General features: G+C 38.9%; 1 protein-coding gene across 12 annotated transcripts in view; it reads left to right on the forward strand.

Moving 5' to 3' along the window:
• Positions 1 to 22,990, forward strand: part of PLD5 (phospholipase D family member 5) — a 180,032-nt gene that overhangs the window by 119,809 nt on the left and 37,233 nt on the right. For all 12 annotated transcript variants that reach the window (XM_038132620.1, XM_038132615.1, XM_038132612.1 and 9 more), the window contains one exon: positions 19,698 to 19,825. In XM_038132620.1, coding sequence (XP_037988548.1) covers positions 19,698 to 19,825 — 128 coding nt within the window. The remainder of the gene's footprint in view (positions 1 to 19,697; positions 19,826 to 22,990) is intronic.

The raw sequence follows: 22,990 nt of genomic DNA on the forward strand, positions 1-22,990 counted from the left end.
AATCTTCTTGCTTGTGAGGGGCTGGTTGCCTGCATCCTCAGAAATCCATCAGAAGTGATCATTGAAAGGGAACTGTGCAGTTTCACTTGGATTTATATCCATGAAGACAACTGATTCTTTTTTCCTGCAACTGATCAGAATTGTCTTTAAAATATGCCATGCACCATTTTTGACAGATACATTCCTCTCTTGGTGAAGAAAGCAGTAAACAAGTCAGTAGCTCAGCCAAGTTGCGAGGCATCTCAGGATGGAGAGCCAGAATACATTTGTGTGAGCAGACCCAAACCCTGACTTGTGGTGTCAGTCTGGATTGGGCAGCAGAGAGACCAAGCACTGCTCTGGGGTTCATCACTTGATAAATCATTCCGATTGATCCTAAGCAGCAAACATGCTTGGCACCCGAGCCATGGGCAGTAGTGTGGACAGAAAGCACATACACAGCCAGTGGGACTCTGGGGATTTCATGCCTTTCTGGGTCTGCCTTCACCTTGCTAGGTGGGCATAGGTTTGGCTTTTTATCCCAAGGCAGATTGTATGCATGAGTGAGACTGTCTCCAAGCTGTTCTACTGAATATGAGAGAGAATTGCTATTGCATGAAGAGGGTGGAAGAGTCTTGCCTTTCTTTTCAGCAGGCCAAGTGATCAGAACCCCTGGGCTGTGCCCTCATGAGGTGCAGACTGGTTCCTAAGGCCAGGATGAGGGATAATTTGGCTGTTGGCCATGGATGTGCCTGTTAATATATTGCACAGGAACCTTAAGGGAATCTTTAAGTAGCCTCAGCAAAGTAGAATCAATTTAAACACATGGGATTGCTTGAAGGCCAGTACTTTGTTTCCATGTTTTTTATGCAGTGTTTGGCTTTTTTTGTACGAAGACCCACGGTAGTCTCCTGTACTACTGCATCTTAACACACATGTTGAGACTATTTCTGCCAGACGGATTATTCCAGCACATCTTTCCTTTTTGTAGGCAGGCATGCATTGAGTCCCCTTGCCTCTTCTCCCCACTTCTGAAGAGCTGTAGAAAGCTGTTTCTACAGATCTGTTCCACCACAGCGGTGCATCCTACCTAGAGTCCTCTCCACACATCCTTCCTCTGCAGCAGCTGTCCCTATTGATTAATAGAGGAGAAGGTTGAAATCTGACTTCAAATGTGGGCTGATGGGGTAAGATAAAGCATAACTTATGTGGAAGGGGGAGCAGAACCGAACTGATGTGGAGTGAAATAAAATTAGTTAATTCACAGTTGCAACGCCTGTGCAGACATCTGAGCTAGCTGTGAACCTGCAGCTTTGTCATCACTCCAGTAACTTTTTTTACCCTGTCTATGCTATCCTGACTTACTTGAGGTAGATTAAAAAGCAGGAGAGCTTGATTACAGGAGTCCAGTGGCAGCAGCATGAAACATGGATTGATTTATTGTGCTAACACTGTGTCACAGTTTTAGCACATCACAGAATCCTGTGGTGACAGGATTCTCTGACTGCTGAGATAATGTACATTTGCCAATAATTGCTGGACTGTGAGAGTGTTATTTAGTTGCAAAACTAAGTATGCAAAAATGGGGAAATACTAATCCCATAGCTTACATTTATGATAGACTTTAATTATGTTATCAGATTCTGTATTTTGCACAGAATACCTGGCTGGTACTTGTTGTAATATTACCATATTAATCAGAGGGTTTTCCTTTCTATTTAATGAGAATGCATCAAACATTTAATGCCTAAGGCAGTTGATGTTCATTCAGGGGATATTATTTTTGTTGGTAATGGCTAGAATCTTTTTTTATCTTCATATTTAATGTATGTCTCTAGGCTTTCTTCATTGCACATCTGCCAGATCCTGCACTGAATGCAGAATGATTAATTTCCTCATAGGCCTTTCTGTGCTGTTTCTCACTGTGGTATCTGAGTACTCTGCAAATACAGTATTAATGAATTTCTTTCACAGCTTCCCTGTTATGTGAGATTTCTTGCTCTTTCTATCTCTTAGGGACAACCAATGATTATTAATGGCAGCACAGGCACCAGAAGCCAGATAAGAGCATTTGTTTTCTATAGTCACAATTAAAATTTTAAAAAGTATATTAGTAATTAAAAAAAAATCACATGTAAGTTTTCCCAGCTCGTGTTGTTAAAATTATTACTAAACAGACTATAAACTATGATAATATTTTATAGGACATATGTATATCCATACTATGCATATCAGTGTATGACTCTCTCGTGAAAGGTAGGTCTGTCTTAGGACAAAATTTGTCTAATTGTGTAAACAAACATGTTCTTTATCCTCTTTGTACTGTGACAGTAGCTTATTAATGCTTGTTTTCATGGTTATTGTTTAGCCTTTCCTCAGCTGGGGCTCAGTCTACTAGACAGAAGCATTTCTTGTAACCCTCCCCCTCCTTTCACATAATTATGTACCAGTCTTTGTTCATCAGTAACATTTGAATAGCACTGTCTCCAATTAGCAGGTTGTTGTATTATTTCTCACGTGTACAGAATATAAATCTCTTACTAATTGCTATCCTATTTTAGCTGCTAGTGTTCATGCTTTTTAAGACATACCAATGGATTTTCCTCCTTTGATTTGCATTGCTTCCTTTCTTTTCCATTTCTTTTTTCCCCCAGTACTCCTTTTTCATGAAACATTTCTCATATATTTGCAAGGAATATTTTGTCTTTTGTCAGTGGTGGTTGAGGCAGATAAGAAAAGAGGAGTCTGTCCATGTCACAGTGTGATTTTAGGAAAAAATATCCTCCAGGTCAAGTAATCACTTTTATGTATTAGCAAGGAAACCAGAGAATAATAGGAAGTCATTGTCATAGGGCAGGATCCAATCACTAGATCCCATGTGCAGCTGTTATGCATGGAGCAGTTCATGCACATTTGTCCAGAATTACAGTCTTTCCTAATCAGATACAACCAAAACAGAGAAACTTAAAAGGTACATTGTTGTAGGGTGACAAATAAATGAGTAGATAGTAAAGCTCTAGAAATTTTTTGTGCATTGAGTTGTGCCCTTTAAATTACAAATACTAACAGATATCATTCCATGACAAATTTAATCAGGTTATATCTGGGCAGCTACACAATCCCAGCTTCCTCACCCTTCCTTCCTTGTCCCTGCCTTCTTCCTTGCACCAGTGATCATGTGGTGAGACAGTTCAGGGGGCTGATTTGGCTACAGACTGCTTTTTGTTTTGGCTAGTTTAATTGTCATTTGCTTTAGATTTCTGCATTACCCAGTGTGTGATCTCACAGGCTGGGGGCAACACGGAGAAAGGAAGCATGTAACTGGCGTGGACAAGGTAGGAAGGACCCCTGGAACCTGGTTGCAACAGGTTCAATCTGCCATGGCACCAGAAAGCTCAAGCTCATGTAATGTCAAGTGACTTCTAGAAGTTTGAGGGTTTCCTGTACTTTCCTGTAGAGTCTGAACGTAAGTGTAGCACAATGGACAGCAATAGTAAATATGGTTTATATAAATTATTAAATGTGTTTAATTCCATATTCTGTCTGCTTCTGTGGGCACACTTAAGGTGCTGTATAGTGTTAGAGCTGGGACGCTTGTGGGACATGAGTTTTTACTGTTGGCCACAATCCTGTTCTCTTTCCCTCTCTTCTTGTGGGGGAAGGGAAGATATAAATTTTAATATACCATAAAAGAACTGAAAGACATTTGTTATGTCACAGAAAAGATGGAGATCATCTGGGAATATCAGAATATTTTTTTCTTATGAAATAAACAGTGAATTTGGTGGTTTTTTTGAACTAGAGCCTTTGTATACTGCAAGTCCTAGAAATGTAAAATTGACCATTCTGGAGAAACTGACATTTTTTCTGGAAAAGACAAAGCTATAAGACTAAGAGAAAACATTTCTTGAGAAGTTTCCTTGGGCCTAAAACTGTTTGGGGTTTGGGGAACCGAAGTTTTTTGGCAGTCATTGCTAGCGTAAACCATGATGACATGGATTTATATTAAGCCCAAAATACTTGGTTTCAGTATTATTAAAAAAATGTTCAAAATATGGGGGCAGTGGTCTGTAAAGATATTAGACAAGAGCTATCACTGGCAATTTTAATAATAAAATAGACAAGCCTCTGTGAGGAATGGCCTCATAGCTCTGGTGCATGGGAAAGATCTAGATTGATTTCAAAGCTGGGTTTAATCATTCGGTAATGATTTGGAAGGAGAACATAAACTTATGTGCTTGAGGACATTTATTTCAAGATAAGATGGAATTATTTTCAGTAAGAACAATCATTCACTGGAACAACCTTCCTCAGGGACATGGTAGAGTCTCCATCACTGCAGGTTTGCAAGATGTTACTGGACAAGGTGCTGAATAGTCTCATATAGGCTTCCTTTCTCCACAAAAAACTGGGTCAGATGATCCTCTGAGGGCCTTTTAACCTGGGATTTTCTGATTTTATTGAAGTCTTTACTTTCCTCTTCATGTGAAGATAATGTTGGGAATCAATGTAAATACTCTACAAAGACTAAGAAGAAAATACATTCCGTTCATATAGTGGGAAGCTGGAATTCTGAAGGTGGATTTTGAAGAGATTTCTGCCTGTCCAGATGGCCAGTTTTTGCACAATGTACCATAGGAATAATATTATCTGATGCGTGTTCCATTGGAGTGTAAAGAGTGCTCTTGGCAGCTGATGTTCACTGGATGGTTTTGCATAAGGCATTGAATGGATCTGTAGCTCCATTGCTTTCTTCATGTATTTCCTAGGCTGGATTCTCCAAGAGTGTGTGTGAGGGAAGGATGTTAAGATGGAGGAAGTTCCTGCAGCAGTACCAAAAGCTGACTATTTTTTCCCTCTGATTTTTCATGAAGAAGTAAGCAGGATTTTTTGAGGGGCGAGTCTTCCTGAAGAAAGCAAGTAATTTGGATCTGAGTTTCATAGAGTTAAATAAAGGTGCATATGAACAGAGGGCAAGAAATCTCTTCCTTTGCTTTCAAATTGTAAATATTGACATTTTACTAAAACTCTAAGTCACACTTGAAAATGTGAGAATGTACAAAAGGCAGGTAATGAAAATTCCACTGGCAACACCTTGGATATCTGATTTTAAAATTCATTTTTGTATTTTGATTTATTATGAATCAGGCCTTGTTCAGTTTTTATTAGTTTTTATTATTCATTTAGACAACTTGGGTACCACAAAAGAGTAGATGCATGATTTGATTTATCTTTTATTAGTTGCTGCTGGAGAATGTTTCCTGATATTTTCTCAAAAACTTTAAGCCTGTGAGAAGCAATCTTAAAGCCAGTTCCAAGATGGAAGATCTCAAAAAGTTCTTTGCCTCTTAGAATGCATAGTAACTTTGACAGTGTTCTATGTAGTGAGAATTACCAAGCTGAATTTCCAAAGCTAACTGTATCCCATCTTAAAGGAAAGAAGCAGGTACTAGTTTTGCATCAGAGAGTCAAGCATTCATACCTAACATCCAGGCAATACAAACATGCAGAAACTGGGTTTGTTTTTGGAGAAACATCTTTCTGTTAAGGCACCTAAACTGTCTTACCTCAGTTTATGTTGCACAATGTGCACACATCCACAAACATGGTGATCACAAGGGAATGGTCAGCACCAGTTTTATGCCTAAATCCCATGAGAACTCATATGCAATGTTTCTTATTTGTTTCAGCTGGGGAGCTGGGTCCTGCAATGTAAAGTAAGGCACATCCGACCTTATGAAACATGACTGAAAAGTGCAGGTGGGGATTATTTTTGTTACAAGTGTGTCAATAACCAAACTTCTTCAACACAGAACATCTGCCTGAGTTGCAGAAAATGATGTTGAAAATCTTGCTCTGTCTGCAAATTTCTAAACTGCCAGTTTTTACCTTACAGCTGCTGGCCTTACCAGACACCTGACAGAAAGCAAATCACTTAAGCTAGTAGTGAACATCTTAAACTTCTTAAAACTGAGCTTGCAATCACAAAGATTTAGGGAGAGCAGAAGTTATCTATTAGTGGTGTTCCCTTGGTCCTTCTTATTTGATTACAGAAAATCTTTTAATCTGTTTGCATTTAAAGATGGCTATAGTAGTTGCACATTCATTTGGTGTAGAAGAAGCCTGGCTTCCAGTCCCTACTCTGCTTCTGCTCCTTCCTCCAGATATATTTTGAAAGACATGTCTTATCCTTAATAGTAACAGAATTGTTTTCAGTTTCTGATTGTAGGACAGAATTTTAAAACTTCATTGGAGAATCCATTCTTTCTGTGCAATTCCAAATGAGGAACTGGTGTAAACAACATATTTTCCATCAGCATGGGCTGCTGCCTAATTTGGATGTCTTTTAGCTCGAAAAATACAATAAACTAGTGATAATCTGGTTTTTATTATAGGTTCTACAGGAAACTAGATGCCTAATCTGGGAAGTAAACTTCCCCTAGATACAAAAATATCCTCATTTTAGGCACCATAATAGTTCATAATGTGAATAGCTTACTTTCTCTTGTAAGCCTGAAGCACACTAACTTTAAAAAGATTTAGGCACAGCCTGACTTACAGAATTCTCTAGTAGGAGAGATTTAGCAGTATGAGGCTGTCATATCCACAGCCAATAGAGGGAGAAAAAAAACCAAAATAAAATCCACAATCATTTAAATTCTGAAGGCTGCCAGGGCCTTGGGTTGTACTGGCTTATTTTGCAATGAGGAAGGGGGAAAAGTTTCACTTAAGCCAAAAATTCTGTCTTTTAGAGAGAATATGTAAGCAATAAATTCTGATTCTCAGCTCTACAGCTTCTGTGTCTGTAGACTTAGAAATGTGTACCTTTGCAGAGAGAAATGGCTGTGTACCCAAAGACAGTACACTGTCATTGGTAATGTGTACTTTGGCATTATAAAATACCAGTTGTGCTTCCCAGTATCTGTAGTCACCATTTCAAAGATGCATAGGTGAATAATAATACATTCATCTAAATAATTTTTTTCATTAATCAAAGACAGATGTACTGTGAGGTGTACTTGTTAGGGACAGATGTACTATGAGGCTATACTATGTACTATATTTAAGATGTTAGGTGTCCAGCAGAAACAATATCATAATTCTGCTTTGGAATTTGTAATGGAAAAGGTCTTTCATGGTGGATTGGTCAGTATTTTAGTACATAATTTCAGTTTCCAAATATTGCACTCAAGTCTGGTACTAAGGTGTGTGTATTCATGGATTTGGCAGCAGTGGGCACTTTTGTATTTAATAATCTCCAGCACAACTATGAGCATTTGCAATCCAGCCACCTTGTGAACAGCCAAAGTACTCTTGTCAGGTAGGATCTAGTAAGGTCCAACATAGGAGCTTGTGCCACAGGGATCATCTTCAAATCTTGCTTGGTGGTTTACATGCTGGAAAGGATTCTTCCCTTATGGCACTAGCTGCTTTGAATTGCTGACACTCTTTAGCACAGAGGAACCAATAACGGCTGGCATTAGCAGAAATTAGTTGTGACATTTTTAAAACATATGGATAGCATGTAAGTTCCTACCTACAGCTACTGAAAGAGTTGGTAAGAGCTGCCAGGGCCATCTGAACTCAGAAATCATTCGTTAGGTAGCTGTGCTCCCTTTGCAGAAATTTTGGCATCCCATGCTTTCTCTTGTGTGCAAAAACAGTTATCTCATCCTGCAAGGACATGGAGGCTAATGGTCCTAGAAGGGGTCCAAGGAAAATAATTTAATTTTGGTCAATTTTGGTTTGTCCATTTCACATACTTAATGTTCACCGGAAGCCTGACTGTTTTCTTGGAACTGTACCTTGGTCAGTCAAAGCGGTGCTGCTGGCATGATTTGGTGTATTTTTGATTGCTTCTGATTTGCAAGCAGGCTCCAGCCTTCTCAGCGAGGCTCGGTGTTTTTTCTCTCACCTTGTTCAAGTTTTGTATGTCATCTAGACTGAAGTGTAACTTCAAACCTGGGCAGCTCTGAGAAGACCATCACCTGAAGTGACATGACACGGACATTTGTATTATGTCCTTTTATTCCTTTGCTGCTAGCTCAATTTCTGCTTCAAACCTGATTAAATACTGTGTGCTCAAAGTTATATAAGAAGCATTAACAAATACCCAGACCCGGCTGGCACTCTGACCAACACCACTTGGTTTTCATTTGATGAACACTTTGGAAAAGCTACTCAGCTTGGGTTATTTTGTACAGCACAACTGTGGCATAAAGTAAACCCATGCAACCAAATCTTGCTGGTTTATACAACATTAGTTACCAAGCCTGATCTTTGTAACAAGGATTTGCCACCATGATACTGATCTTTCTGGTAATCTCCTGTAGCAGTTTCCAAGTTAATCTTTGTTTCTGCAGCACTTTGGTGTGTAATGAATTTTTACATGGCCTAATGGTTAGAAAGGAAATTACATTAAGATCCTTCTGAAGTTATTGAACCAGAAGCAAAGTTCTCAAAGTGATATCTCTGTTACTCTCCATCTTTTCCATGTCTTTCTGCATGTCCTTACAGAACAGTTGTCTCTAATGTTTATCATTGAGAAGAGAGTGATTTCAGCCCCTTTTCCATCCTTTGGACAAAATATTAACTTTCTTCAGTGTGTAGGTATTAGTAATTATGTAGTACAGAAATTGACAGTCATTTCAGTGACTCAAAGCAAAACAGGTCCCTGCTCTTGAAGCTTTTAATCTCAGTAGTCTTGCTAGCATTAGTGTAATGGACGAAAGTGCCAGCAGTTATAGGACTATGTAATAACTATACTAAGCTTCAAAATCACTACAAAAGAACATGGTGATGATTGCAATGAGAAGATTTCAAAAATAACAGTTCCTAAGCAAAGGACCACCAAGCAGCTGTTCTCAGCCATAAGACAAAGGATTGTAACCAAGTCCATTATTTGATATTGGGATTTGAAGTGCCTGTGCTGCCTTCTGGTCCTGCTTTCATAAGAGATCCCAGTAGTCAACTGCAAGCAGTCCAGTTCCACAGCCCCTGTCCTGTACACTACTGCCCTCCCAACTGAACTGGTCCATCTCTGTCTCTTATTGTCCTCAAACTAATTCTGTCTGTCCTGTGTGGTTTGGAGTAGAAAAAAAAGTCTGACAGACCTGGTTATCCACCAGTTCAAAATGTCACAGGGGGGTAATATACCTCTGTTCCTGTCCTTCATGGGCAGTTGTTGATATTTACACTGGAGAAATGAAACAATATTTGTGGTCTAGTCCTTCTGCGGTGCTAAAATCCTCTGTGACTTCAGTGTGCAGTTACTTTTATTGACTGTATATTGTGTGTGTCCTTCACCCAGATAATAAGATAGAATCTGTGGGGTTGTGGCTTCCTTTTGTTTTGCTTTCTACATTTCAAGTAGGTGGTTTGGAAGAAAGTCAATCCATGTTAAAAATCTGCTAACTGACAAGCTATTGATCTGTATCCCCTAGGTATTTCCTCAAATCAATGCATTTTTTCCCCATACACTTTTTATTTTTTTTTCTCAGTCCACTGTCTGGATTTTTCTGATTTTGACATCAGGGCATGTCCATTTTTCTCTTTAAAATGCCTCCATTTAAGTGAATTAAGTATCTGGGTGACCAAGCCAGAATAATGAAGCCCTCAAAGATGCATCTGAAAGACTAGTTAGAACAATAGTAAATCAAGTGTGAGACTCTTCAGTCTGCTACAGCTGCAGTGTCTACTGTACATGCTTACTTGGATAAAAGAAGAGGCTGTAGAAGTGTCTTGTTCTTTCAAGAACCTTAGATTCATGGTAGTAAAAAGCTCAGCTTCAGTTGATGTTTGGACTAAGAAAGCAAGAAGAAATTACATGAGTCCTAAATTGCAACAACCATCGGAAATCTATGTTTATTTTGGGGGTGTATATGATGAGTTAATACCTGTAGAAATCCTAGCACATGTAAATAAAGTAAAATTAGGACCAATCTGGGTATCCCAAAGCCATGGTTAGCCTTAGAACTCTTAAAAAATGTATTTTTTCCTTTCCACAAATTTTTTTATAGAGTCTTGAAGAATATACCATACTGCTTATGTGCTTATAAAATAAAATATGTTCCTCAAGTAACTGGAGCGAGAGGGGCTGAATGACTAACTGGATGAATATATAAGATAAATGAAACAATGTAAGAGTAGGCAAGGGCAAGAGTGAAATTATGAACTGAGTATGAAATGGAAGAGAGTGAAGGAGAAGGAGGATGAATGATGTTGGGGGAAAGTAGTGGGGAAAATGAAATCTGAGGGAGGAATGAATCAGACAAAACCCAAGGTCCGAAACTGAAAACTGAGTAATTAATTTGGGAAGAGATCAGAGCAGAATGTTGTCAGAAGGTGAAGCATGTTATTAGTGGACTTGTGACAACATGGAGAGAAAAATAATTGCCATTGAGATAGGAATGACCTGAAAAAAATGTAGAAAAGTCAAAGGCTGACTCAGCAAGATAACAAGATAGAATCAAAGGAAGGAGGTGGGGAAAATTGCTTAGAGACAAGGGAGAAGTAGTGAAAGGAAATATCTGTGCTACTGGCAGACCCAGATTACTTCTGGCTGTTCCTCTGCTTTTCTTGTATGGCCACAGCCAGGTCAGCTGGTGCTCTTGGCTTTCAGTAGCCTGCAGATAATACTCTATTATCTCAGAGGCTGCTCAGGGAATCATCTAATGAAAGTTCAGGAAAACAGATTCTGTTATGAAGGTATTGTAAAAATTAAAAGCAGTGGCCACCCAAGGAGGCAAACTCTGCCCTTACTTCTTTACCTGCCCTGCAGTGTCTCACCTTCCAGAACAGAGAATTATTTCTCCTTCAGGAGAAGGAAACTGACAGAACCCCAAAGCAGAGCTCCAGATGTCTGAGGAGCACATTTTGAGAATGAGGCACAAGTGTTGTTACTGCTAGTCAGCATATTTAGAAGAGACTGTTGCCAATACTGATGATTTTAGAATATATAAATATCAGAATGAAATCATGTTGCTAAGTTAAAAAGAGAGATAGGGATAAATAGTCACTGCGTTTTTTCTTGGTAGAGATTTAGCCGTGTTCGTTCATAAAAGGTTGTGATCCTAATTCCTCATGCATTAGGATGAAAAAATGTCACTGAATTCTTGGATGTTTCATCCAAGAAGTATATAAATAAATATAGTGGTTCATAATGCTAATCCAAGTAAAGAAAAGTCTTCACAAGGAAGTGGGATAAGCAGTGTGCAAGTTTACTAATCTCTCTATTATATTTAAAATGGCTTTCTTTTATAGTAAAAACATATGCAATTATACTTAGGCAAAGAAAGAAAGCCACAATCCAGCTTTAATAATGCTTTTACTGATTGTAGTATAGTCTTCCTTTAAGTGGTAATATGCTTTGTCGCCTGAATCAACTAAGTAAGAAAATTACTTTTCCCAATCTCCAAAGCAATCACTTTTATAGCTTTGTCTAGTAAATGAGCAGTCTACTCTCCAATAATGAAGGGCAAAAAAAGATGTGGATTTTTTTTCTAAATATTCTAGCAAACTTTGTTGTATATGAGTTCTCTTACAGACTCTACTGAATCATCAGACTCTCAGAGCAGATTTGTACTAAGAAAATGCTATTTAAAGGAATGCTGAGTTCTGCTAAGGGGAAAGAATTAAACTGATCATCAATGCTCTCATTATTCAAAATTTTATTCAAAATTTTCTATGACTTGATATGAAATACTTCAAATAGCTCAGAAAGAAGTAAAAATTGATGTAAAACTACTAATATAGTCAAGGCAGTAAAAATGATGATTTTTCTCAGGTTTGCTACATCAAGCAGCAGCACTTGTTAAAAGAAGCAGAAATGTTTGCTACTTTTGATAAAATTACAAGAAGGAAAGGAAATGCTGTTTGGAGCTTTTTAAATTACACTAAATTCTTCTGCATGGGCTCAATTCAATTTTTTTAAAGACGGACTAAAATAGGAGACCTAAACTTTGGCTCAAACAGTAAGAGATTCTTTAGCAAATACATTACAGAAATCCCTGGCTTCAGAGTCCACATCTAGGTTGGAAAGTGTAGAGCTGAGCACGTCCTTTCCTGTCTTGTTCTATGTAGTGAGCTGTACTGTTGACTACTGGTGTTTCCTGTTGAGTGGCAGTATATGCTTCTCAAGGACATGCTGATGCCCTGGATTTCCATCATGGAAAAGATCAGAGATCTGTAGTTATATGAGCTTATTCCTTCTTTGCAGTCTAAAATTCTGTGTATAGGTTAAGTAAACGCGTCCATGCATGATGGGTGGCGAGGCATTGGAAAAGGTTGTCCAGAGAACTTGTTGATGCTCCATCGCTGGAACTGTTCAATGCCAGTTTGGATGGAGCTTTGAGCAACCTGGTTTTCCATCTGCTGGAAGGTGTCCCTGCCTGTGGTAGAAGGTTTGGAACTAGATGACCTTTGAGTTCTCTTCCAGCCCAAGCCATTGTATGATTCTGTTCATGGGGAAGGTCAAGTGTTCTCCTGCTGTGTCTGTTCTGTGGGTAAAGAGGGGAATCTCTATCTCTGTGCTGTCATGTTTGTGATGGACTGCTGGCAGTTTGCTGGTGAATCAGAAGTTAGGTGTAGCTGGGTGGGTAAGTATTACAAATACTGTCAGGCCTCTCTTTTGTCTGACCCGTGAGATGGGATGGGATGGGAAGCACTTTAGTTAAATTTCTGGGATTATTCTGCTGAGTAAATTAAAAGGGCCCAGCAGGCAGCACAAAATGCATTCACATAGGGGAGAGCTGTAACACTCCCACTGAACTCTAACTACAGCTGGGTGCTTAGCTGAGAAATCAGTGTTTTGATTACTTGGGCTAGCAACAAAGGCCAGCATTTGACTTCTTCAGAGCCAGTGTAAGGGTATATTTAGATAAATGTTACTTTGGGAGCTAACTAGCTCCCAAGATGCCATTGAAGTTAAATCAGCAATTGCAAGAAATTAATTCTAACCTTTCCTTTGCTCTCTGCCGTGCTGTATCCAGTCAGCAAATTCTGCACACATGAGGGTCCCTGATGGGTTTTTTCTTGATTTTCTGTGTCACTGTCGACCCCTATGTAAGCATGTAGAGAATGCCAACCCAAGCGAATGCTAGAATTGCCTTCTTACCTGCTTTGCACAAGACAAATGATTATGCAAGATAAAAGACAGACAAATTCTGGAGCTTGCCACCTGAAATTACTGAGGCCTGATTTTGAGAGGAACGGAGGCTGAGACTGTGTGGGTGTGCCTTTAAATGGCAGCACTGGCATAAGCAGTTCCTGCATCTTGTTGCACTCAGTCACAGCCTCTCATTCCCACATTTGCTCTGTGCCTTCAGCTGTGTTTGAAAAATTTGTTTATTGCCATGGAGTGAGCTGGACTAGTGAATTGTTCTGCATTTGAAATAACTTTCTTATTTTTTGTTCATGTTTAACCTGGATCCATTTTCTGATCCAACTGATTCCCTGAAAAAGCTCCTCGGCACAGCTGAGGAGGCAGTGGAGGGATGGAGAAGGGTTGCTGAAGAAAGAGATCTGTTCATGCTACTATTTTCTGGGGTAATTGGTGTTGGTTTTTGGGGGTTGGGTTGTTTTTCCTTTTTTAAACATGCCAGTTGTAATTCTGTAATACTTCGGTTTCAGTTAGAGAGCTGGGTTTTGTAATGCTCATTTGTCTCTATATTCCTTTTTCTTCCTGTTCTTTCGTGTCCACATTCTCTTAGCTTCCACAGCTGTGTGGCTGGAGCAGTTCCTGGGGCTGTACCGCCTCACAGAAATGATTTCAACCCACTGACTGAGTAAAAAAACAAAGCAAAAAACCAATGGTGAGTGTAGAGGATATTTGCTCCCCTGATCATCCAGGGCAGAGCCCATCAGCATGTTGCAGTCTGCTGGGGAGGGAAGGGAGCCAGGAAGAAGCTGGCACAGGGCCTGGAGAGGGGGCTGGGAAGTCAGACGGCAGCGATGGAGACCTCTCTTCTCACGTCCTCAGCTCCACAGGGAGATCCTTGACTGCAGCCTGTCTGCTTAGGAGAGCTCTCTTGCAGCAGCCTTTCTTCCAAGCTGCAGCCAGACAGGGACACGTGAGCTGGCTGGGGAGCGTGCCAGTGGAGATGAACAGCAGCAGCACACAGGAGGCAGAGTGACTGCGTGTTGTCCCTGAACCACCCACGCCACAGCCCCAGGCATGTGAGCCCATCCATTGCAATCCCACTGAGTGCTGCAGGCACCTGTGCCTTTCCAGAGAGAGACCAGAGGTGCTCGTGGAGCTTTGGTCACAGATTCCTCTCCTGGGCTTTGATTTCCTCAAAATTATCTTTGTGACAGTGACCTCAGATGCTGTAAAACAAGATAGTAAGCATTACAGTAAATATTTGTGAAAAATACCTACATCAGAAGCAGCCCAGTTTTACTAAAGGCAGTTTTGAGAAGCTACATGTGCACACAGCTTATGGCTGATTGTGCATTGGGAGTAAGTGTTTCTCATGCAGGTAGGTTTGAGTCTAAGATGGGCCAAGATGGCATGAATCTAAATATTATTGCAAAAGCTTTCTTGAGATTACTTGGACTTGTGCTAGAATGTAATTTCTTTGAGTAATTATGATTTCATTTTTTGCATGTGTGACAGTTGAATATAGAGCTGCTAGAGAAAAGACAGCAAGGTTTCGATTCTAGGCTGCTTCTTTTTAAAATTACTGTGTCTTTATGTTGATGAATAGCACCTAATCCTAGAGTGACAGGATTCAGTCCTGGTAGTTTTTAAAAAGGACAGGGGGATGTGTGTTAGAGAGAGAGAAGCAGAGGGCAATGTAAACAAAACAGCTGATTCAAAGTTAAGGTATTACCATCAGAGATTTCCCTAAAAGTCCTTGAGTGTTCTCTCTTTAAAATAAATCTGAATCATTAATCTTTCTGGCCCAGGCAGACTTTTAAATTGCATTTTAAATCCGATATTCCATAAAGAGCCCAGAAATAGTAAATAGTCTAGTTTTTCTTTTAATCATTCAGAGACTTAGTAAAAAATAACTTTGTTTTCAAGTTGTGCATTCTTCTGCTTTTGTACTTGTCCTCTTCTGAGTGGTGGCAGGTCACACCAATGTGGCTTCTGGAAGAAGTCCATACTTTCTGCAAACAGTTGAGAAAAAGCTTAAAAATTCATGGGGAGGTGATCCTCCCCCTGGGTCACTTGTGTCTACCCCAAATGAGACAGCTACTCCACCACTTGTGACCTATTGTACTGAAAACTCTGAATTTGTGTCTCAGCAAAATAAAAATTATGTTTATTCATTGGGGTTGTTTGTGCTAAAGGGTATTATCAAAAGCAAATAAATTATGATAAAGCATATATTGCAAAATGTAGAGAAAGAGACATTTCTATCTATACAGACTTCCCAGATAACTCTGGCTCTCCTTTTACTCCTAAAGTTCTCCCCCTTATTTTTCTTTCTCTCTGATTTTACAAACACCATAGTTAAAGTTAGAAAGTTGTGAAGACAGAAGACCAATTTTAGGCATGGTACAAGCAAATGCAGCTTCTGTTTCTTGGGCGTTATGTTTGCTAACTCCAAAATGAGTTTAGCCTGTAACTGGTACTGCTGAAAACTGTGGCAAGCAGAATTTGCATGTTTGCTTTCAAGGCAGCTGTGATAATAGCAGCCTAAATAGTTGCTCTTTCTCGGTCTTCCTTACAAAAATTATTTACTGCATCCACCAGTGAGGGGATTTGGCATAATGCTGTTGCCTCAGTACAAGGACAATATCCTAAGCTGCTCACAGGTGTTGGATCCAAAGCCTCAAGAAAGTGAAGACTTCCAAAGAAGCCACACCTTCTCCAGACTGTTGCATAAACTTGATGTGGAGGCCAAGTGGCAGCCCTGTGAGTTCTGACCTCCTGCAGTCTCTCCCACAAAGAAGAATCTCCCAGGTTGTGTAGCTGTCTGGTGGCCTTGCTTGAGCAGCGGGAAAATCCACAACCACAACACAGCTGTGCCAGGAATGTGTCTGACACAGGTTTTCATGACAGCGTGTATGTGATCAAAGGGTCCTGCTGAGAGTTTAGTCCTTTGCCTCAAATATGTAAAAAATGTCCTAGCTTTAGGTTCATAGAATCATTAAATGGCTTGGGTAGAAAGGGGCCTTAAAGATCACGTAGTTCCAGCCCCCCTGGCACAGGCAGGCAGAGCTTCCAGCAGACCAGGTTGCTTAGAGCCCCACCGAACCTGGACTTGAGCACTTCCAGGGACAGCACATCCACAACTCTCTGGGCGACCTCTTCCACTGCCTTACCACTCTCACAGTAAGGAGTTTCCTCCTAATATCTAATTTAAACTTACTCTCTTGCAGTTTGAATTCATTCCCCTTTGTCCTTCCCTCTTTTCAACCTGCCCTTGGAAAAAGTCCACCTCCATCTTTCTTGTAGGCTCCCTTCAGGTGCTGGAAAGCCACAACTGGGTCACCATGAGGCGTTCTCTCCAGGCTGAATAATCCCAGTTCTCTTCAAGTTCCTATTCTTGAAGTCAGGCTTGCCCTGTAGCTTTCAGACGTTGTTTGTGAAGTATCTGAGAGCTGGCAACTAGACCAAATAGGAGGCTGGAAATTGTGAATGACATTTGCTTGGCCATCCCTCTTCTTTGGGATTACTTAAAGGAGTTGGATTTTTTTTCTTTTTTTTAATGGATGAAAAGTCAATCTTTCTTGCAATACTACTGATACCTTCTGTATTCTTCCTCTGCTATGAGACAAAGCTAGAGGCTAAGTTGCTGTCTGGCACTTCCCAGGGGCTGTGCTCACATCACATGCAGAAGGTCCAGGCTCTCAATGGCAGGAGCTTCTCCATGCATCCCAGACTACATCAGTCATCTACCTTATACAGTGTGAAAAAACTCCCCACCTAGAAGAAAAAGTATTCAGATAAATGTCTGTTACTCACAACATACTTTGATCCCTACAGTGCCTCTTTTTCTGTGGGCTTTTTTACTGCAGAAAATGTGTAATCTGTCCCAGCCCTTAGAATGCACAATTTCAGGAGACAGACAAATCCACTTGAGTTTTAAGTGACAGCACTGGTTTTCTCTAAGTTCTCATCCTGAATTTTAATCTCCAGTGAAACAAAATAGTTAGATTTATTTGGCATGTTTATTAGCAATGAAGCCTACAAATGTGCCCTTCTGGTTGAACTCAGTAGACTCACAGCGTCGTGTAATTGAGACTGCAGCATGACAGAGAGTTCTGCTGTGGCTTCACATATTGATCAGTCCAATTTAATTTCCTCATGGGACCTGAACCACGCTAGGGATGGTGGATTGTGTTGAAGGCTTGATAAGCCTGTTTTAACAAAGCATCTCAAGGGCTTCTGGAATAGAGGCAATTATCAATACTGATACACGTTTCCTTTCTTCAAAGTAGGGGCTCATTAATAGGCTGCATAACAGCTGCTGTTTGCAAAAAATGACTTTTTTTTAAAATTCACTGGGAGATGCTGCTTCCTCACCTGTTCACTTGCTGGTTGGCTGTTTCCAAAAGGAAAAGAAGTTGGGTTCCAGGTTTTGATCTTACTTTGATCTTACTTTTGATCTTACTTTGATGTTACTGGTATATGTGATAGCAGTATCTTCTGCACTGCTATATTCACTGTTTTGGTAATTGAAGCCTAGATTATATTTTAGAGTAGTAGTCCCATCCCACTGCTTCTGCCCATGTCTGAACAACCCACAGCGACAAATTCTGGTGTTTTACAACTTTTGAATTTTGTATCAAGTTACTGATGATGTCTGCTATCTTTAATGTTAGTATAACTGTTTAGATAGTCTCCTGTTGTAGCTTTGGCAGTCAGCATTTTTGTCACTGAGTATTTCAAAAATGTTTTTAAATTGTTGGTTTTTTAGGCTCTCAGTTATGAGCAGGAAGCTCATTGTTACTTCCTATTGTTTTATCTTTACTATGCAAAAATTCTAACATTTCATTTATTACCTTTTTGGTGTAGGTGTGTTGTGGGTGTTAAATTCATACTGCTCTTTAAAGCTGCAAATTGGATGTATGGAAAGAAAACATCATCAAAGCAAACTGCTTTGTTAAACCTGATTTTAAACACAGTTTTTGGATCACAAGCTGGAAGTTTAGTGCCTTACAGAATGGTCATCCTTAGCTAATAGCAGTTGCTTTTGTTTTGTTTATTCACCAGGAAACAATTTAAACCATTTAATAGCAGCGATAGTGTTTTCTGATTTCTTTCCCATTTCACACTCATTTTCTCAATAATTAGCACAGTTCTGCTTGTTAATGCATGAATTGAAAGTAGCAGCAATAAGTTGCAAGGAAATTGGAAGAATCTTTGTTTCTAAGCATAGATGAGTGTGGGTGAGCGAAACATACAAAAAAATGGAAAGGTAGCTGGGTTGCACCAAATGCAATTGACCAATGAGCCAAAGTCTGTAATGTGCTCAAAATGTTATTTTTTGTGTGTTTGCTGCATCATGGTAAGTGGCACCTTTACCTGGTTTTTCTTCCTGTCTTGATGTCTGAAGTTCTAGAATAATTTTTTCAAGGAAAGTTGCTGTTTTCATAATAGTAAATAAATATTTATCACTTGTAGCTGTTGCCTAAAATTGCAAGTCAGCTGTCTCTTAGGAGATCAAAAAAAAAAGGAAATTTGATAAAAAGAGATACATTTTAGTTCTCTGTCTATCCTGGAATTCTTTTTAAGTTGTGAGTCATATTCAACCATTACTGGAGTCTGTGGTACTGGAGGCCCCATGAGTGTTTAACAGGAGATGGCTGGTACCATCGCTGTCCCCCAGGCTGCCGTTTACTGTCAGTTCTCTTCCCTGGTTAGTCATGACTGAAATATGAAGATGAGTGGGTTACTGTAAAATGCCTTCAGCAATGATTAAATCAGATTAATCTCGCAAATTTTGCAAACGCTGTAGCACTGAAAGAACAGTAATGGTGTGAGAAATTCCCTAAATTTACCAAATGTTAAATACATTCTGGATTTCGTTCTGCAAACATACAGATGGGGCCAATTCAGACATTCCTAGTGATGCAATGGAGCCAAGAAGGAGCTCCTTTGATTTCAGTGGCCTACAGTCATTAATAAAACTGTGACCATTCAGAGTCGTAGGTTGAATGTCACAGATTAGCAGGATTAAGAGCAGTTTCAACATAATTTATTTAGACCTTTGCTTACCTCCTTAGTTCTCTACCCATGTTCCTCTTGTCGGGGTCTGTTTGGTGCCACAACCACTGCAGCTACCTGCTCAAACCATTGCAGAGGGCGTGAGGAGCAGAGCAGCGTCTGCTTTTTAGGCAGGGGTTTTAATTGCCTTTATATTTTAAAGGTCATTACTGCAATACGTGGTTTGTGCTACAGAAAAGAAATTTGGAAATGAACTATTTTCAGGAAAATACAGTGCTGGAAAAAAAAATCGATTATTTGATTCTAAAGTGGAAGGAAATTATGTAAACATTATACACATGGGAATGTTCCCTATACCTGGGACATACATTACATAAATATTTCTTCATATAACTGAAATAAATGTTAATTAAAGTCTTAACTATTGTGACAGTAACGATGTTTATCATTGCTTTTAAACCTTAATGGTATGTTTCATTATACCCCTCACTAATTTTGGAAACTGAGGCCGTGAAATGTGAAATCATTTCTTCTTTTAATAATGTAAATTATCTCATATTAAGTAATGCCATTTATTTTTTTATCCTTAAATCTCTAGGTGCTGAGGTGTTGTATATGAACATGTCAGCATATAATGAAGGTCGGCTTCAGTCATCATTCTGGATTGTTGATAAGCAGCACGTATACATTGGAAGTGCCAGCCTGGACTGGAGATCGTTGGGACAGGTAATTTAATTGAAAAACTAGCCCTATACCCTTTGAGTGTATAATGAGGAAAAAAAAGTAATATTTTGAGGTTGCTTGGATAGCTCTATTTTCTGATAGTTTACTGGCAAAAGTGCTAACATCAAGAACTGTACTGCCACAATTTTGATGACTCTTCTGTGTTGGCAAGAATGTATTACTATAAATTTTGCTTCCTTTCATTATAACAGCTGTCTTCCATGGTTATGCTTAAATTTTAAATAATTGATTGTTTTTATTGATTTCTGTGATGGTCATTGGATGTTCCAGTTTACTTATTAAGAAAAAAAAAAATGGGAGCAAACCCATTGGTAAAAAAAACACTATGGAAACTCTATTGTAATATCATGGGCAAGACCCAGTCCCTCTGATCTGCCATTTAAAAAAGCAAACCCCAGATTTGGAAAGACTTCCAAATGGATAGTGGGTATTATACTGCAATACCCACTACCTTTGGAGGGGGGTCAGATTCATGGGTACAGAATGTCAAATAACATAATGCTTTTGAAGGCTGAATGTATTAGAAAGAGTTCCACATTTTTATTCCTCATAAACATGACAGCTGAAGCAGTGCTAAGAACTCTGTGCAATCTGTGACCACTTTGAGGAGTTCATCAGTAACACAGCTTATTTGCCTTTTTGTAGGTATGTGTGCCTTTTTTATTTCTGCAACAGTGTCAGGATTATTAGTGGCTGTCATGTGCATTTTTGCTATATACCACTGACTGTGTGAGGCTGCTTTCAGCCACACTTATGGAGTGAAACCTGTACTTTGAGATCTCACTAACTGAAAAGCACAACAGAGAGGGAAAAGCAGCAGTCCTAGGTAGTTATTAGTTGCTATAAAAAAGCTTGCTTTCTAAATATGAGCAGAATCTCAGAAACACAGGAATAATTTTGGACATGATTTTGCAAAGAAGAACGTGTGTCTTGGTTGTGCTGAACTTTATAATATTTGTTTTCAGCTAAGACTGGAAGTCTGACTAAAAGCAAATTAGCCAATTTAAAAAAGAAGAAAGAAAGAAAGTGAATAAAGTGATTTAAAGAAAGTGAATAAATGCATTTTTGCTCTTCTTATGATATTAATTTACTTAAAAGGTATGTTTACAAAGGAATCTGGAACAGTGGTAGAAAAAACCATGTTGTTAGAGAAAGTCTTGGCAAAGAGGATGTTGTATTTCCAGTCAATGCAAGAAAATACAGTTTGGGCTTTTGGACAGTTCAGAAAATGTTTTTACATTATCTCTGCCTCATGAACTAAACTCTTTTGTCATAACAAAATAGCTCTTCATAGGATTTATTTAGCTTATAAATAGTTTGTCTTTTCAGCCTCTTCTATTTGGGGGTTTGAGTGCCAGTGAAAATAATAAACGTGAGGAAAAGAAGCACATTTACCACACAGATTATTATATTATTAATATATTGCTTATGTATTTATGATCTTCATCACAGATTATACAATTCTATATAGGTTTGCTCTTCTCGTGCTGAAGTAAATCTTAAATCTTGTAACATACCTACGTTAAACCTAGATGCCAGTTACTTGTAGGCCAGTGTTTCAAAAGTGATTCCTTGATGTTAATTTTATCACTCTTTTCTGTATGCATTTGGACTTGTTTTAATCTTATTGTCATATAACAGTATATTTTTATATGTAGTTTTAAGATGAAGCTCCAAAGAATATTTGGACAATGCAAAAAGAAATCTCTCTGCATTATGGTAAAAGAGAATCTGCTTTCAGTTAGTTGAGAAATGTATGCTGGGGTTTCAGAAGAGCCAAAGGAAATTAGATGCTTGGCTCCTGTTGATGCCAGATATGAGTGTCTGATTCCCTTACTCCAGAGTTGCAGGTTAATAAATCAGGGCAACAGTCAAAGAGATCTGATATGCTGTCCTAAAATAATAATCTGTCTTGAACTTTCCTTTTCCCATAAGAAGCAAAATAAGCACAGAACTCTGTCATTATATTTTGAGTCCTTTCCTCAAGCAAAATGCTTTGTACGTGTGTGGGACCTAATCTTAAAACCCATGGTGGGCTGAGCCCTCACTGGGGAAATGTATCTCCCACAGGTTCTCATTATCAGAGTCTCAGTATAGCTGCAAATCAGGGATCAGCTCTCTCTCCTTCTCTCTCTCCCTTTCTTCTATTGTCCCTTTGCCTGATACTAAAAAAGAAAAATAAAAAAAAAAAAAAGAAAAAAAAATCAAGTTGTTTAGCATCATTTGTCTCTTAGGAGGCTAAATCTAAAGCTGAAGAAATAATATAACTTTTAACAGCTCCTTGGAAAACATCATCAGGACTTAAGTGCTTTGGGTTTGCAGTATTTGCAGAGAATTCTTTGTGTTTATAAGCTGGATACTAGAAATCAATCACATATGAAGCTTATTTAGTTTTGTTGCCATTTTCTTGACTTGCCAGCACTCACAAGAAGCAATAAGAGTATTTTCGTAAAAGTAAATTTTCTGCATCAAGGAGAGATTTTCATATGCTGCAAATATCACTTTAGAATAGCCTTTAAAGTTGCAGATATCCTGTGCCTCTGCTGGCAAAGTTTCAATACTTGCCAGAGTCTCAGCTTTGAAATTATGAGCAAGGCTAAGAGCACATTATTACTTTTCAAGTAAAACTGTGTTTCATTTAAATTGAAAGTTTGTCCAAACTGTAGTAATTCTGGCTGAAATCATCTGTGCCAGCTATCTGTTTCAATCTGAAATCAAACCCCACAGGGAAATGTTAAGTACTTGTTTAGAGTTGCTGAAAGCAGGATTTTACAAAAATAGGGTGGTTTTTTGTGCATAGTGGACTGTCTTGAATTTTTCTTTGTACAGGTAGATTTCTTTGTCTTTGTAGACTTTTTACATCTTTTTCTATTGTTATCAATATATCCAAATATTACCCAATTACATAACCCACTGAAAATTGAGGATTATGAACAACCAGAGTTCTGACACTTTCTTAGATATAGTAAGCTCTGTAAGATTCTACCAGTGAAATCATCTAGCTTCTTGCTGGTAAATTTATGCATACTGAGAAACAGCTAAAAAATGAGTCCCTCAAACATGCCTAAAATTGTGTATATATACTGATTAATTATTCCTGTGGCTTGAACTAATAGCAATCAAGATGGCCATGAGGCTGTATTCTAG

This window comes from Motacilla alba, chromosome 3 (assembly GCF_015832195.1).
Source record: "Motacilla alba alba isolate MOTALB_02 chromosome 3, Motacilla_alba_V1.0_pri, whole genome shotgun sequence".
Lineage (NCBI taxonomy): Eukaryota > Metazoa > Chordata > Aves > Passeriformes > Motacillidae > Motacilla > Motacilla alba.